This window comes from Scyliorhinus torazame, unplaced genomic scaffold (genome assembly GCF_047496885.1).
Source record: "Scyliorhinus torazame isolate Kashiwa2021f unplaced genomic scaffold, sScyTor2.1 scaffold_144, whole genome shotgun sequence".
Taxonomy (NCBI): domain Eukaryota; kingdom Metazoa; phylum Chordata; class Chondrichthyes; order Carcharhiniformes; family Scyliorhinidae; genus Scyliorhinus; species Scyliorhinus torazame.
In genome coordinates, this window is record NW_027307871.1 from 103100 (window position 1) to 116525 (window position 13426).

Genomic DNA, 13426 nt, shown 5'->3' on the forward strand with positions numbered 1-13426 from the left:
ACTAGCACCTAGTAACGGTCCGGAACTAGCACCTAGTAACGGTCCGAAACTAGCACCTATTAACGGTCCGAAACTAGCACCTATTAACGGTCCGAAACTAGCATCTATTAACAGTCCGAAACTAGCACCTATTAACGGTCCGAAACTAGCATCTATTAACGGTCTGAAACTAGCATCTATTAACGGTCCGAAACTAGCACCTATTAACGGTCCAAAACTAGCACCTATTAACGGTCCGAAACTAGCATCTATTAACGGTCTGAAACTAGCACCTATTAACGGTCCGAAACTAGCATCTGTTAACGGTCCGAAACTAGCACCTATTAACGGTCTGAAACTAGCATCTATTAACGGTCCGAAACTAGCACCTAGTAACGGTCCGGAACTAGCACCTATTAACGGTCCGAAACTATCACCTAGTAACGGTCGGAAACTAGCATCTATTAACGGTCCGAAACTAGCACCTATTAATGGTCCGAAACTAGCACCTAGTATCGGTCCGAAACTAGCACCTATTAACGGTCCGAAACTATCACCTAGTAACGGTCCGAAACTAGCATCTATTAACGGTCCGAAACTAGCACCTATTAATGGTCCGAAACTAGCACCTATTAACGGTCCGAAACTATCACCTAGCAACGGTCCGAAACTAGCATCTATTAACGGTCCGAAACTAGCACCTATTAATGGTCCGAAACTAGCACCTATTAACGGTCCGAAACTAGCACCTATTAACGGTCCGAAACTAGCACCTATTAATGGTCCGAAACTAGCACCTATTATCGGTCCGAAACTAGCACCTATTAACGGTCCGAAACTAGCACCTAGTAACGGTCCGAAACTAGCATCTATTAACGGTCCGAAACTAGCACCTATTAATGGTCCGAAACTAGCACCTATTAACGGTCCGAAACTAGCATCTATTAACGGTCCGAAACTAGCACCTATTAACGGTCCGAAACTAGCACCTAGTAACGGTCCGAAACTAGCACCTAGTAACGGTCCGAAACTAGCATCTGTTAACGGTCCGAAACTAGCACCTATTAACGGTCCGCAACTAGCTCCTATTAACGGTCCAAAACTAGCACCTAGTAACGGTCCGGAACTAGCACCTATTAATGGTCCGAAACTATCACCTAGTAACGGTCGGAAACTAGCATCTATTAACGGTCCGAAACTAGCACCTATTAATGGTCCGAAACTAGCACCTATTAACGGTCCGAAACTAGCACCTATTAACGGTCCGAAACTAGCACCTATTAATGGTCCGAAACTAGCATCTATTAACGGTCCGAAACTAGCACCTATTAATGGTCCGAAACTAGCACCTATTAACGGTCCGAAACTAGCACCTATTAACGGTCCGAAACTAGCACCTATTAACGGTCCGAAACTAGCACCTAGTAACGGTCCGAAACTAGCATCTATTAACGGTCCGAAACTAGCACCTATTAACGGTCCGAAACTAGCACCTATTAACGGTCCAAAACTAGCACCTATTAACGGTCCGAAACTAGCATCTATTAACGGTCCGAAACTAGCACCTATTAACGGTCCGAAACTAGCATCTATTAACGGTCCGAAACTAGCACCTATTAACGGTCCGAAACTAGCACCTATTAACGGTCCGAAACTAGCACCTATTAACGGTCAATCACCATTTCCCCAGGACAATAACCACTGGCTAGGTTCACGGACCGTCGCTCGCTGCCTGAGAGCCGCAGCCGAGACGAACCTGACGACTTCCAGCCGACACAGAAAAAGGCCTTATCTCCTGTACAGTGGCGGTCATCCAGAAGTAATGTAAAGGTCATCTTAGCTGATAGGCGTAGTTTAACACGTAGCCGTGTGTACCATTGCACAGAGAGATAAGTCTTGTGTTCAATAATAAACTGCCTTTTGAACTAACATAAGTGGTTGTGTGGTCATTTGGTCCAGATAAGGAACATACTCATGGCTTGTGGTTTGTAAATAAGAGTATACCCCCCCCCCTCCGGGGTCTCTGGGGAGACCCTAGACGGCAGGTAACCCGGTAGATCTCGGGTGAGTAGGTTTTGCAGCCACCGTGTGACGGCCACTCAGAAAGGGAAACATGGATACTTGCAAAGACTCAAGGGAAATGTGGCCAATACAGGATTCAGGCAAACTCAGAGCCTGAATGTATATTTGCTGACAGAGAACCAGACAGTATCGAAACCCCCAGCCGATTCTAATGGCCCATTTCCCCAGGACAAAGGACTGGTACTCAGGTATCAGGTACAATTCCAGACACATCGGCGCCACCCCCTTCACCCAGGAAGCCCAAACAGCCAAGGTCAATGACCGCTCAGGACACGCCCAGCCATCAAGGCACCCCCCCCCCCTTTATTGGCTCAATTCGAAGGCAGTGATCGAAGCCTGCCGAATTATTGGGCCCAAAGCTAAGGTCCGCCCAAAAGAGCGCGAAACCCCCGAAGGACAAAGAGAGACACTGCCATGTGTTCGATCTCTTTTGGCCCTGACCGGCACTCTTCGGCCCGGCCTATACCTGAAGCCACCTGCAGCACCGCCACCAGAAGCAAGTTCAAGACCAACGGCCGCTACCAGACGGATGAGCCCAGCAGAAGCGAAGTTACTTCTCCAGACCCAGTCGCTCCAGATCCAAACAAAGGCCTTGCTCCTCTGCCGGGTGCCTGAGGTTAAGTACAGGTTGTCGTAGTGTTAGGTGTAATTTAGCTTGTAGTGTTTCTATGTTGCATGTGTGAGTTAATCCTGTGTGTAAATAAACTATTATTGAACTTGAACTAACTGACTGGTTGTTGGGTCTTTGATCAATATCCAGTTGAACCTTGTGGTGGTATCATTTGATACCTGGCGACTCTGAAAGCAATATCATCATTAATAACTTTCAGATTAATATCTGAATAAAGTAAATACCCCAGACTTGGCAACATTATTGGCGTCTCTGGTGCCGATTGACAACAGTTTAAAACTCACCGAGGTGCGTGCCTTGATAAAGCCAGGGATCCTGATCACACCGCCTGGCCAGATCTCGCGATGCGGACCAGCTGCCGGGAGTCCTCTCCCGGGTGCGCCGCGCTCCACTTCGGGCGCAATGCGGACCGTTTCCCCCCCCCCCTCACCCCGGCCCACTGTTCTCTCTCCGTTCGCGGACTGTGAAAACGACTGAGTCTCGAGGCGGGGTGGTACGTAAGAAAATGAGAAACGGAGCACATTTTGCGCCTCAGACGGCTTACACACACAGCAACTGGGGCGATAGATCTGTGAGCACAGTTGTTTCACCGCCCCAGGTTCGATTCCCGGCTTGGGTTACTGTCTGTGCGGAGTCTGCACGTCCTCCCCGTGTCTGCGTGGGTTTCCTCCGGGTGCTCCGGTTTCCTCCCACAAGCCCCGAAAGACGTGCTTGTTAGGTGAGTTGGACATTCTGAATTCTCCCTCTGTGTACCCAAAGAGACCAGAAGACATTGGAGCAGAATTTGGCCACTCGGCCCGTCGAGTCTGCCCCACCATTCAATCATGGCTGATATTTTTCTCATCCCCATTCTCCTGCCTTCTCCCCATAACCCCTGGTCCCCTTATTAATCAAGAACCGATCTATCTCTGTCTTAAAGACACTCAGTGAATTGGCCTCCACGGCAAAGAGTTCCACAGATTCACCACCCTCTGGCTGAAGAAATTCCTCCTCATCTCTGTTTTAAAGGATCGTCCCTTTAGTCTGAGATGGTGTCCTCTGGTTCTAGTTTTTCCTGCAAGTGGAAACATCCTCTCCACGTCCACTCTATCCAGGCCTCGCAGTATCCTGTAAGTTTCAATAAGATCCCCCCTCACCCTTCTAAACTCCGAGTACAGACCCAGAGTCCACAACCATTCCTCATACAACAAGCTCTTCATTCCAGGGATCATTCTTGTGAACCTCCCTCTGGACCCTGTCCAAGGCCAGCACATCCTTCCTTAGATACGGGGCCCAAAACTGCTCTCAATACTCCAAATGGGATCTGACCAGAGCCTTGTACAGCCTCAGACGTGCAACCCTGCTCTTGTACTCTCGCCCTCTCGACATGAATGCTATTGCTAACTTTTGGTTGGTTCAATTGGCTCTGTTTTATAACCTTTGCTCTCGAGTCACCAGGTATCTTTATACCGCCATGAGGTTCAAGTTTGAGTAATGATCAATAACTCAATACACCGATTAGTAAGCTTCAAATCAAAGCACATTTATTATCCACAGTAATCGCTACTCAAGCATAAATTCTACTTCTACAACTAACAGGCCTATACTTCGGACTGGCCCACCAGGTCAGGGGAACAAATGGCCTTTCGTTTGGGTTCTGAGTCTGCGGGATTCGAAGTTGTTACGGACTGGTAGCTAGGAGCGCCTATCTCGCAGCGAGCGTTGGCTTAAGACTTACTGGATCTCGGCGGAAGCTGAACCGGTCACGGGTTGGTTTGCGTTGCTGAGTGACCCGGTCAAGAAGGATGATTTGAACTTGGGGGCTTAACTTTATAGTCCCCAGGGGCTTCCTGCCTTTCGGGGCGGACCCCGTACCTGGTTCCAAGTGGTTGGACTCCCAAGTGATTTCTCCAATACTGGAGCGGTTCCCTGATCGATGGGCGGTCTTGAGGTGTCCGTTAACCTCTTTTGTGTTGGCTCCTGCTGGCGCCGGGGAGTCTGGCTTGGTTTTGTGTGTCCCAAATGTTACTTATTGTTCCCGGGGATCGCGCATTAGTATGTAGATGGCTGCTACATTCTTCTGCAGATGGCTGCTTGTATCGATGCTGTCTGGGCTTTTGCAGAGTTTAATACACAGTAACTTGCACCTGCTGGTTTCTGCCTCTGTTGGCTGAATTTCCCTGCAGCCTTTGCTGTCCTCCATTTTACGTCGGGAGTTGGCCAACCCAGGTGGCTACAATGCTAACATTGCATTTGCCTTCCTAACTGCCGACTGAACCTGCACGTTAACCTTAAGAGAATCGTGAACAAGGACTCCCAAGTCCCTTTGTCCTTCTGATTCTGAAGAGGCGCCGGAGTGTGGCGACTGGGGGCTTTTCACAGTATCTTCATTTGAAGCCTTCTTGTGACAATGAGCGATTATTATTATTAGGTGGAGTCGCAGGTGGACATGGTGGTGACGAAGACATTCAGCGCGCTCGGTTTTATCGGTCAGAATATTGAATACAGGAGTTGGGACGTCTTGCTGAAGTTGTACAGGACATTGGTAAGGCCACACACGGAATACTGGGCGGGATTCTCCACTCCCACGGCCCCGGTCCCGACCGATTCAGGCCCTGACAATGGGCCAGTATCGGGGCCATGTCATCTACCAGGCCTTGTCGCCCGCGTAAAAGCGGCGGCGCATAACTGACGTCATCCGCGCATGCATGGTTGCCGTCCTGTCCAAATCCGCCCCGCAAGAAGACGGGGGACGGATCTTGCGGGGCCGCGGAAGGAGGTCCTTCTTCAGAGAGGACGGCCCGACGATCGGTGGGCACCGATCGCGGGCCACCCCACATTGCAGGTGAAGCCCCCCCAGCATTCACGCACCGCCCCAGACGGCAGTGACCAGGTGTGGACGGCGCCGGGTGGGGACCCGCCGTTTTGGCCTGGCCGCTCGGCCCATCCGGGCCTCAGAATAGCGGGGGTGCCGGAGAATCGCCATTTTGGGTGTCTCCGGCGATTCTCCGGCGATTCTCCGGCCCGCGAAACTCGACCGGGCCGTTCCCGCCGCTTGGGAGAATCGCGGGAGGGCGTCGGACCGGCGTCCCCGGAAATTTTGGCGGCCCCGCCGATTCTCCCAACCGGCGTGGGAGTGGAGAATCGCGCCCACGGTGTTCAGTTCTGGTCACCCGATTATAGGAAGGATATTGTTAAACTAGAAAGAGTTACAGAAGAGATTTACGAAGATGCTACCGGGACTCGATCGTCTGAGTTATAAGGAGAGGCTGGATAGGCCGGGACCTTTTTCCCTGGAATGTAGGAGGCTTCGGGGCGATCTTATAGAGGTCTATAAAATAATGAGGGACATCGCAGTAAGTTCATTGAAGCCTACGTGTGACAATAAGCGATTCTTAGTAAACCAGGCCAATCCCAATCTCAAATTGCCCAATCCCCCTCCAATTACACGAGACAGCGCTTCAGAATCAACTTTATTTTTTGGCATTGAGAACGTTTCATTCCAGCAGCCTTGGCCATGAATACAATCGCTCACTGCTCCCCATGAGAGTGTCGTACACACAACCACGGAGTGGATCTACAGCCAGTTGTTGACCGCTGCATGTCTCCAGGTCTTGCATTCAGACTACGCCAATCCTTAATGGGAACTAATTAGGGTTAGGGTTAGGGTTAGGGTTAGTCTACCTGTGCATAATAATAGGTTAAAAGTTCACACAAACGCCTGCAAAGCTCTAAGCGACTACATCATTAAACCGAGTCAAGAAAACGTACATTTTTCTCCACAGTTAGCCCCAGTTGCAGTTCGATGCTGGAAGGATTTATCGAGACTGATTCGATTTATTATTGTCACGTGAAAAGCGTTGTTTCTTGCACGCTGTACAAACAATGCAGACTGCAAACAGGGAAGGAAGGAGAGGCTGCAGAATGTAATGTAACAGGGCTAAATCGCTGGCTTTGAAAGCAGACCAAGGCAGGCCAGCAGCACGGTTCAATTCCCGTACCGGCCTCCCCGAACAGGCGCCGGAATGTGGCGACTAGGGTCTTTTCACAGTAACTTCATTGAAGCCTACTGGTGACAATAAGCGATTTTCATTTCATTTCAGTTATAGCAAATGTCGAGAAAAGATCAACTTCATACGAGGTAGGTCCATTCAAAAGTCTGATGGCAGCAGGGAAGAATCTGTTCTTGAGTCGGTTGGTACGTGACCTCAAACTTTGGTATCTTTTTCCTGACGGAAGAAGGTGGAAGAGAGAATGTCCGGGGTGCGTGGGGTCCTTAATTATGCTGGCTGCCTTTCTGAGGCAGCGGGAATTATAGATAGAGTGAATGGATGGGAGGCTGGTTTGCGAGATGGACTGGGCTACAATCACAACCTTTTGTAGTTTCCTGCGGTCTTGGGCAGAGCAGGATCCACACCGAGCTGTGATACAACCAGAAAGAATGCTTTCTATGGGGCATCTGTAAAAGTTGGTGAGGGGCGTAGCTGACATGCCAAATTTCCTTAGTCTTCTGAGAAAGTAGGGTCGTTGGTGGGCTTTCTTAACTATAGTGTCGGCATGAGGGGACCAGGACAGGTTGTTGATGGTCTGGACGCCTAAAAACTTGAAGCTCTCGACCCTTTCTACTTCGTTCCCATTGATGTGGACAGGGGCATGTTCTCCAACACGCTTCCTGACGTCGATGACAATCTCCTTCGTTTTGTGGACATTGAGGGAGAGATTATTGACGTGGCACCAGTTCACCAGATTCTCTATTGGGACCCTGCTCAAGTTCATTCGACGTCGCACAAAGTGTTCTCATTTTTCCATATCGATTGGAACAGAATACTTCCAAACTCACAGTCCAGTAATCCATGATCGAAAACGTTATCTTCAGGCAGGAGTGCCTTCCGAGACCCCCAATGTTAATCCTCTCCCTCGCGGGCGTGGGAAGCAATGGATCGAACGCAGAGGCGTGGGCGAGAAACCGCAGTGTCGGTAATTCCCACTGATCCCAAGCACATCAGTGCAGGATCAGTGATCCGAGCAAACGCAATGGGGCTTCGCTCATTCAGGCCACCAGTGCTGTAATACTGCATCGGTAATATCTGTACATATTGTAGAAATGTCGCCTCCTCTGAGACCAAGACTTCCCATTGGTCTGCCCAATTCCTACTAAATGTACAATAAATATTCTAACTTCCTGTCTACTCAATAACAGCATTTCATACATTTCAGAGATTAACGACTTTCGAATGCAAGTATATATTGCCGAAACAAGGCCGTGGGTTAAGGATTACATCGTTAGACAATTGATCAGTCGGACTAGCAGTGCTTGAAGCGACATAGATTAATACACAGGGCCCTGTCCTTCGCAGACAGGAAGGACAGGTATACACATTGCGCCTTTTTTTCACCTAAATAAAATAGGGGGGAGCCATTCCCTGGTTCATTCCTCAGGGCAGTGCCTCAACCGATCAGAGTCAACCTGCCAGGTGCGCATCTCATAGAATTTACAGTGTAGAAGGAGGCCATTCGGCCCATCGAGTCTGCACCGGCCCTTGGAAAGAGCACCCTGCTTAAGCCCCACGTCTCCACCCTATCCCCATGAACCCACTGAGTGGCAATTCAGCGTTTCTCACTCACTCAGGGGCAATTTGGCACGGCCAATCCGCCTGACCAGCACGTCTTTGGACTTGTGGGAGGAAAACTGAGCACCCGGAGGAAACCCACGCAGACACGGGGAGAAGGGGCAGACTCCGCACAGACAGTGACCCGAGGCCAGGAATTGAACCGGGGACCCTGGTGCCTGTGAGGCAGCAGTGCTAACCACTGTGCCACCCCCTTTAAGCAAGGCTTGGCAGTTAGACGTCAGTTTTCAGTTGACGGCACCATCTCCATGGCAACGCCTCCACCAATCAGGGTCCACTTGCCAACCCAACCAGCACCCTTTTCTCTTGTGAACTGTCCTGATGAGTGGGAGGCGCAAAGCTTCGACAGCGTGTGTCTTTTCCCAGCAACTTCTAAACTACCAGCAAGCATTTATGTTGTACATGACATAAAACGCTGAAAAACACATCATAATTATCGGTAAGGTTGGGCGGTGCTTTGTGAGATGGTACCAATTAGGGTTAGGGTTAGGGTTAGGGTAATATTGACATCCCTTCATGTTTGACAGACAGCGAGAAACATTGAAACTAACCGTCCAATCAAATTGAGCAGAGGAGACATGAAGGATTTTGTTTTCGAGCTGTCGGCCAACTTGACCTGTGAAAGAGGGTTCGAGGAGGTGTTTGAAACCGAAGAAGGGAACATGTTGTGGCGAAGTGGGGGCCATTAATTCAGGACAGGCACTGGTCATTCCTGCTACCTTGGGGGATCTGCGGATGCCCTCACTCCATCCCAAACCTCTCAGAGTTCTGCTATTTGTTGTACGTATTAATGATTTGGATGAGAATGTAGGAGGCACGGTTAGTAAGTTTGCAGATGACACCGAGATTGGCGGCAAGGTGGACAGTGAAGGTTACCTAGGATTGCAACAGGATCGTGACCAATTGGGCCAGTGGGCCGATGAACGGCAGATGCAGTTTAATTTGGATAAATGTGATGCATTTTGGTCGATCGAATCGAGGCCGGACCTACTCAGTTAATGGGAGGGAGTTGGGGAGAGTTACAGAACGAAGAGATCTAGGGGTACAGGTTCCTAGCTCCTTGATAGGGCCTGGTTTAGCACAGCGGGCGGGCTAAACAGCTGGCTTGTAACGCAGAGCAAGGCCAGCAGTGCGGGTTCAATCCCCGTACCGGCCTCCCCGAACAGGCGCCGGAATGTGGCGACTAGGGGCTTTTCACAGTCACTTCATCTGAAGCCTACTTGTGACAATAAGCGATTATTATTATTTGGTGGAGTCGCAGGTGGACAGGGTGGTGACGAAGGCATTCAGCGCGCTCGGTTTCATCAGTCAGAGTATTGAATACAGGAGTTGGGACGTCTTGCTGAAGTTGTACAAGGCATTGGTACGGCCACACATCGAATACTGTGTTCAGTTCTGGTCACCCTATTATAGAAAGGATATCGTTAAACTGGAAAGAGTTACAGAAGAGATTTACGAGGATGCTACCGGGACTCGATTGTCTGAGTTATAAGGAGAGGCTGGGACTTTTTTCCCTGGAGCGTAGGAGGGTGATCTTATCGAGGTCTATAAAATAATGAGGAGCATCGATAAGGTAGTCGGCATCTTTTCCCAAAGGTAGAGGAGTCTCTAACTAGAGGGCAGAGGTTTACGGTGAGAGGGGAGAGATAGAAGGGAGACCAGACGGGAAATTCTTCACACACAGGGTGGTGAACATCTGGAACGGGCTGCCAGAGGCAGTGGTGGAGGCGGGTACGACTTTGTCCTTAAAAGTTAGACAGGTTCGCGTTAGAAACATAAAAGTCTGGTGAGTCGGCACATCGGACAAAACAGCGGATCCCGGACTCTTGCCTTTCCAAACGATACAGTCTCACGCTCGGCATCACACTTGCCCATTTCCCATTGGGAAGACGCTCAGCGTCTGTCACCAGTGCTTGCGGTGGGTTAACGGTGCGAGGCGGCGCCTTCACAGCGCGTACGCTGGTGTTTCAGCAGAGTGGAGGAGTGGGTGTACCGCCTGTCACAGAACGGGCAGCGATAAGGCTTGTCCTTGGTGTGAATGTGCTCGTGCACGGAGAGGTGAGAGAGCTGTGTGAAGGACTTGGCGCACTGTGGGCACTTGAAGGGCTTTTCCCCAGTGTGGATGCGCAGGTGGACCGACAGCGAGAAGGACTGCGTGAAGCTTTTCTGGCAGTACGAGCACTGATACGGCTTCTCGCCCGTGTGGATCCGCTGGTGTTTGGACAGGGACGAGGACTCCGTGAAGCTCTTCTCGCACACGGCGCACTGGAAGGGCTTCTCGCCCGTGTGGAGCCGGTAGTGGTTCAGCAGGTTGCTGGATTTGGTGAAGGTCTTGCCGCAGATGGAGCAGGGGAAGGGTTTCTGGGCGCAGTGGAACCGCTGGTGCTCTGAGAGGCTGGAGGACGTGCCGAAGGTTTTGGCGCAGAGCGGGCAGGCGAACGGCTTCTGCCCCGCGTGGACCCGCTGGTGCTGCGAGATGGAGGCCAGGTTGGTGAAGGTCTTGCGGCAGACAGGGCACTCGAAGAGCTTCTGCCTGGTGTGGATGCGCCGGTGCTTGGAGAGCGAGGACGAGTCGGCAAAGCTCTTCGCGCAGAAGGTGCAGTGGAAGGGCTTCTCCCCGGTGTGGGTGCGCTGGTGCACGGCGAGGTTGGAGGAGTGAGTGAAGAGCTTCTCGCACACCAGGCATTTGAAGGGCTTCTCTCCCGTGTGGATGCGCTTGTGGACAGACAGCGACGCCGACTGGGTGAAGGTCTTGAGGCAGAACGAGCACTGATAGGGCTTCTCGCCAGAGTGGATCCGCTGGTGTCTCGACAGCGAAGACAAGAGGGAGAAATTCTTCAAACACACCACGCAGTGGAAAGGCTTCTCACCGCTGTGAATCAACTGGTGGTTGAGGAGGTTGGTCGAGGAGGCAAACGTCTTGCCGCAGGCCAGGCACCAGAACCGCCTCTCCCCGGTGTGGATGCGGAGGTGCTTGGAGAGCGAGGACGAGTCGGCAAAGCTCTTCGCGCAGAAGGTGCAGTGGAAGGGTTTCTCCCCGGTGTGGGTGCGCTGGTGGTTGGCGAGGGAGGAGGCCTGGGTGAAGGTCTTCTCGCAGAAGGTGCAGCGGAAAGACCTGTCCTTGAACGGAAGGCAGCGGTGATTGGAGAGGGAAGACAAGCGGGCGAAGTTCGCGCGGCACAGGGGACACCGGAGAGATTCGCCAATCGCCGTCCCGCCCATGTGCATCGCCCAGCCACCGCCTTTCTCCTCAGCGCCAGGCGGCCGAAGTGGCGACCCCCCGGCCATTCGGGCGAAGGTCTCCGGGGTGGCGGAACACGAGAAAGGTTCATCGCTCACTTCGGAGTGGTCGTGCATCACCAGCTCGCTCACCTGACGTACCGTCGTCTCACAGACCAAGCAGAGGAATCGCACCTGGAGGTGAGCAGACTGGTGCTGGAAGGCCGAGGGTAAATCGCTGAACCGCTGTCCACAGACGCCGCACAGGAGGGACAAGCCCGGCCCGCAATCCAGCTCATCGTCCTCAGCATCCACAAGCTCGTCGCAAGGCTCAACTTTACAGATTTTCAACCACAGTCTGGACGGAGAACCGTCTACAAACCGGGAGTCTGGCACAGCAGACGTGCTGGTCTGGGAGTCTGGTCCAGCGGACGTGCTGGTCTGGGAGTCTGGGCGAACAGACGTGCTGGTCTGGGAGTCTGGTCCAGCGGACGTGCTGGTCTGGGAGTCTGGGCGAACAGACGTGCTGGTCTGGGAGTCTGGGCGAACAGACGTGCTGGTCAGGGAGTCTGGTCCAGCGGACGTGCTGGTCTGGGAGTCTGGTCCAGCAGACGTGCTGGTCTGGGAGTCTGGTCCAGCGGACGTGCTGGTCTGGGAGTCTGGTCCAGCAGACGTGCTGGTCTGGGAGTCTGGTCCAGCGGACGTGCTGGTCTGGGAGTCTGGTCCAGCGGACGTGCTGGTCCGCCCAGCCCCAGGGTTACGGTCCTGATGGTTCTGCCACGGTTGAACATCAGCCCCACTCTCCGACGAAGACGAGCCTTCGGCAGCTGGTAGCAGGCGAGGCGGAATCGATCGGCAGGATTCCTCCGCGGGGATGGAGTCACGATCCCGGGATAACGAAATCTCCGCACTGTGACAATAAATCAGGACCAGAATTAATCACCGGATCAACCCCCACCCTGTACAGTAATATCCCTACAGCAATGTCCCTCCTACAGTAATGTCCCTGCAGTAATGTCCCTCCTACAGCAATGTCTCTGCAGTAATGTCCCTGCAGTAATGTCCCTACAGTAATGTCCCTCCTACAGTAATGTCCCTCTTACAGTAATGTCCCTACAGTAATGTCCCTACAGTAATGTCTCTGCAGTAATGTCCCTGCAGTAATGTCCCTACAGTAATGTCCCTCCTACAGTAATGTCCCTCCTACAGTAATGTCCCTACAGTAATGTCCCTACAGTAATGTCCCTCCTACAGTAATGTCCCTACAGTAATGTCCCTACAGTAATGTCCCTCCTACAGTAATGTCCCTACAGTAATGTCCCTACAGTAATGTCCCTGCAGTAATGTCCCTACAGTAATGTCCCTCCCACAGTAATGTCCCTACAGTAATGTCCCTCCTACAGTAATGTCCCTACAGTAATGTCCCTCCTACAGTAATGTCCCTGCAGTAATGTCCCTGCAGTAATGTCCCTACAGTAATGTCCCTACAGTAATGTCCCTACAGTAATGTCCCTCCTACTGTAATGTCCCTACAGTAATGTCCCTGCAGTAATGTCCCTGCAGTAATGTCCCTGCAGTAATGTCCCTACAGTAATGTCCCCCCTACAGTAATGTCCCAACAGTAATGTCCCTACAGTAATGTCCCTCCTACAGTAATGTCCCTCCTACAGTAATGTCCCTACAGTAATGTCCCTACAGTAATGTCCCTCCTACAGTAATGTCCCTCCTACAGTAATGTCCCTACAGTAATGTCCCTCTTACAGTAATGTCCCGACAGTAATGTCCCTGCAGTAATGTCCCTACAGTAATGTCCCTGCAGTAATGTCCCTCCTACAGTAATGTCCCTACACTGTCCCTCCTACAGTAATGTCCCTACAGTAATGTCCCTACAGTAATGTCCCTGCAG

The 13426-nt window shown here is 51.6% G+C and overlaps 1 protein-coding gene across 2 annotated transcripts in view; it reads right to left on the reverse strand.

Annotated features, from left to right (window-relative positions):
* Positions 1–6131: 6131 nt before the first annotated feature.
* LOC140405605 (uncharacterized) overlaps positions 6132–13426 on the reverse strand; it is a 78764-nt gene continuing 71469 nt past the window's right edge. For both annotated transcript variants that reach the window (XM_072494155.1, XM_072494154.1), the window contains exon 2: positions 6132–12430. In XM_072494155.1, coding sequence (XP_072350256.1) covers positions 10225–12430 — 2206 coding nt within the window. In that variant the 3' untranslated portion in view covers positions 6132–10224. The remainder of the gene's footprint in view (positions 12431–13426) is intronic.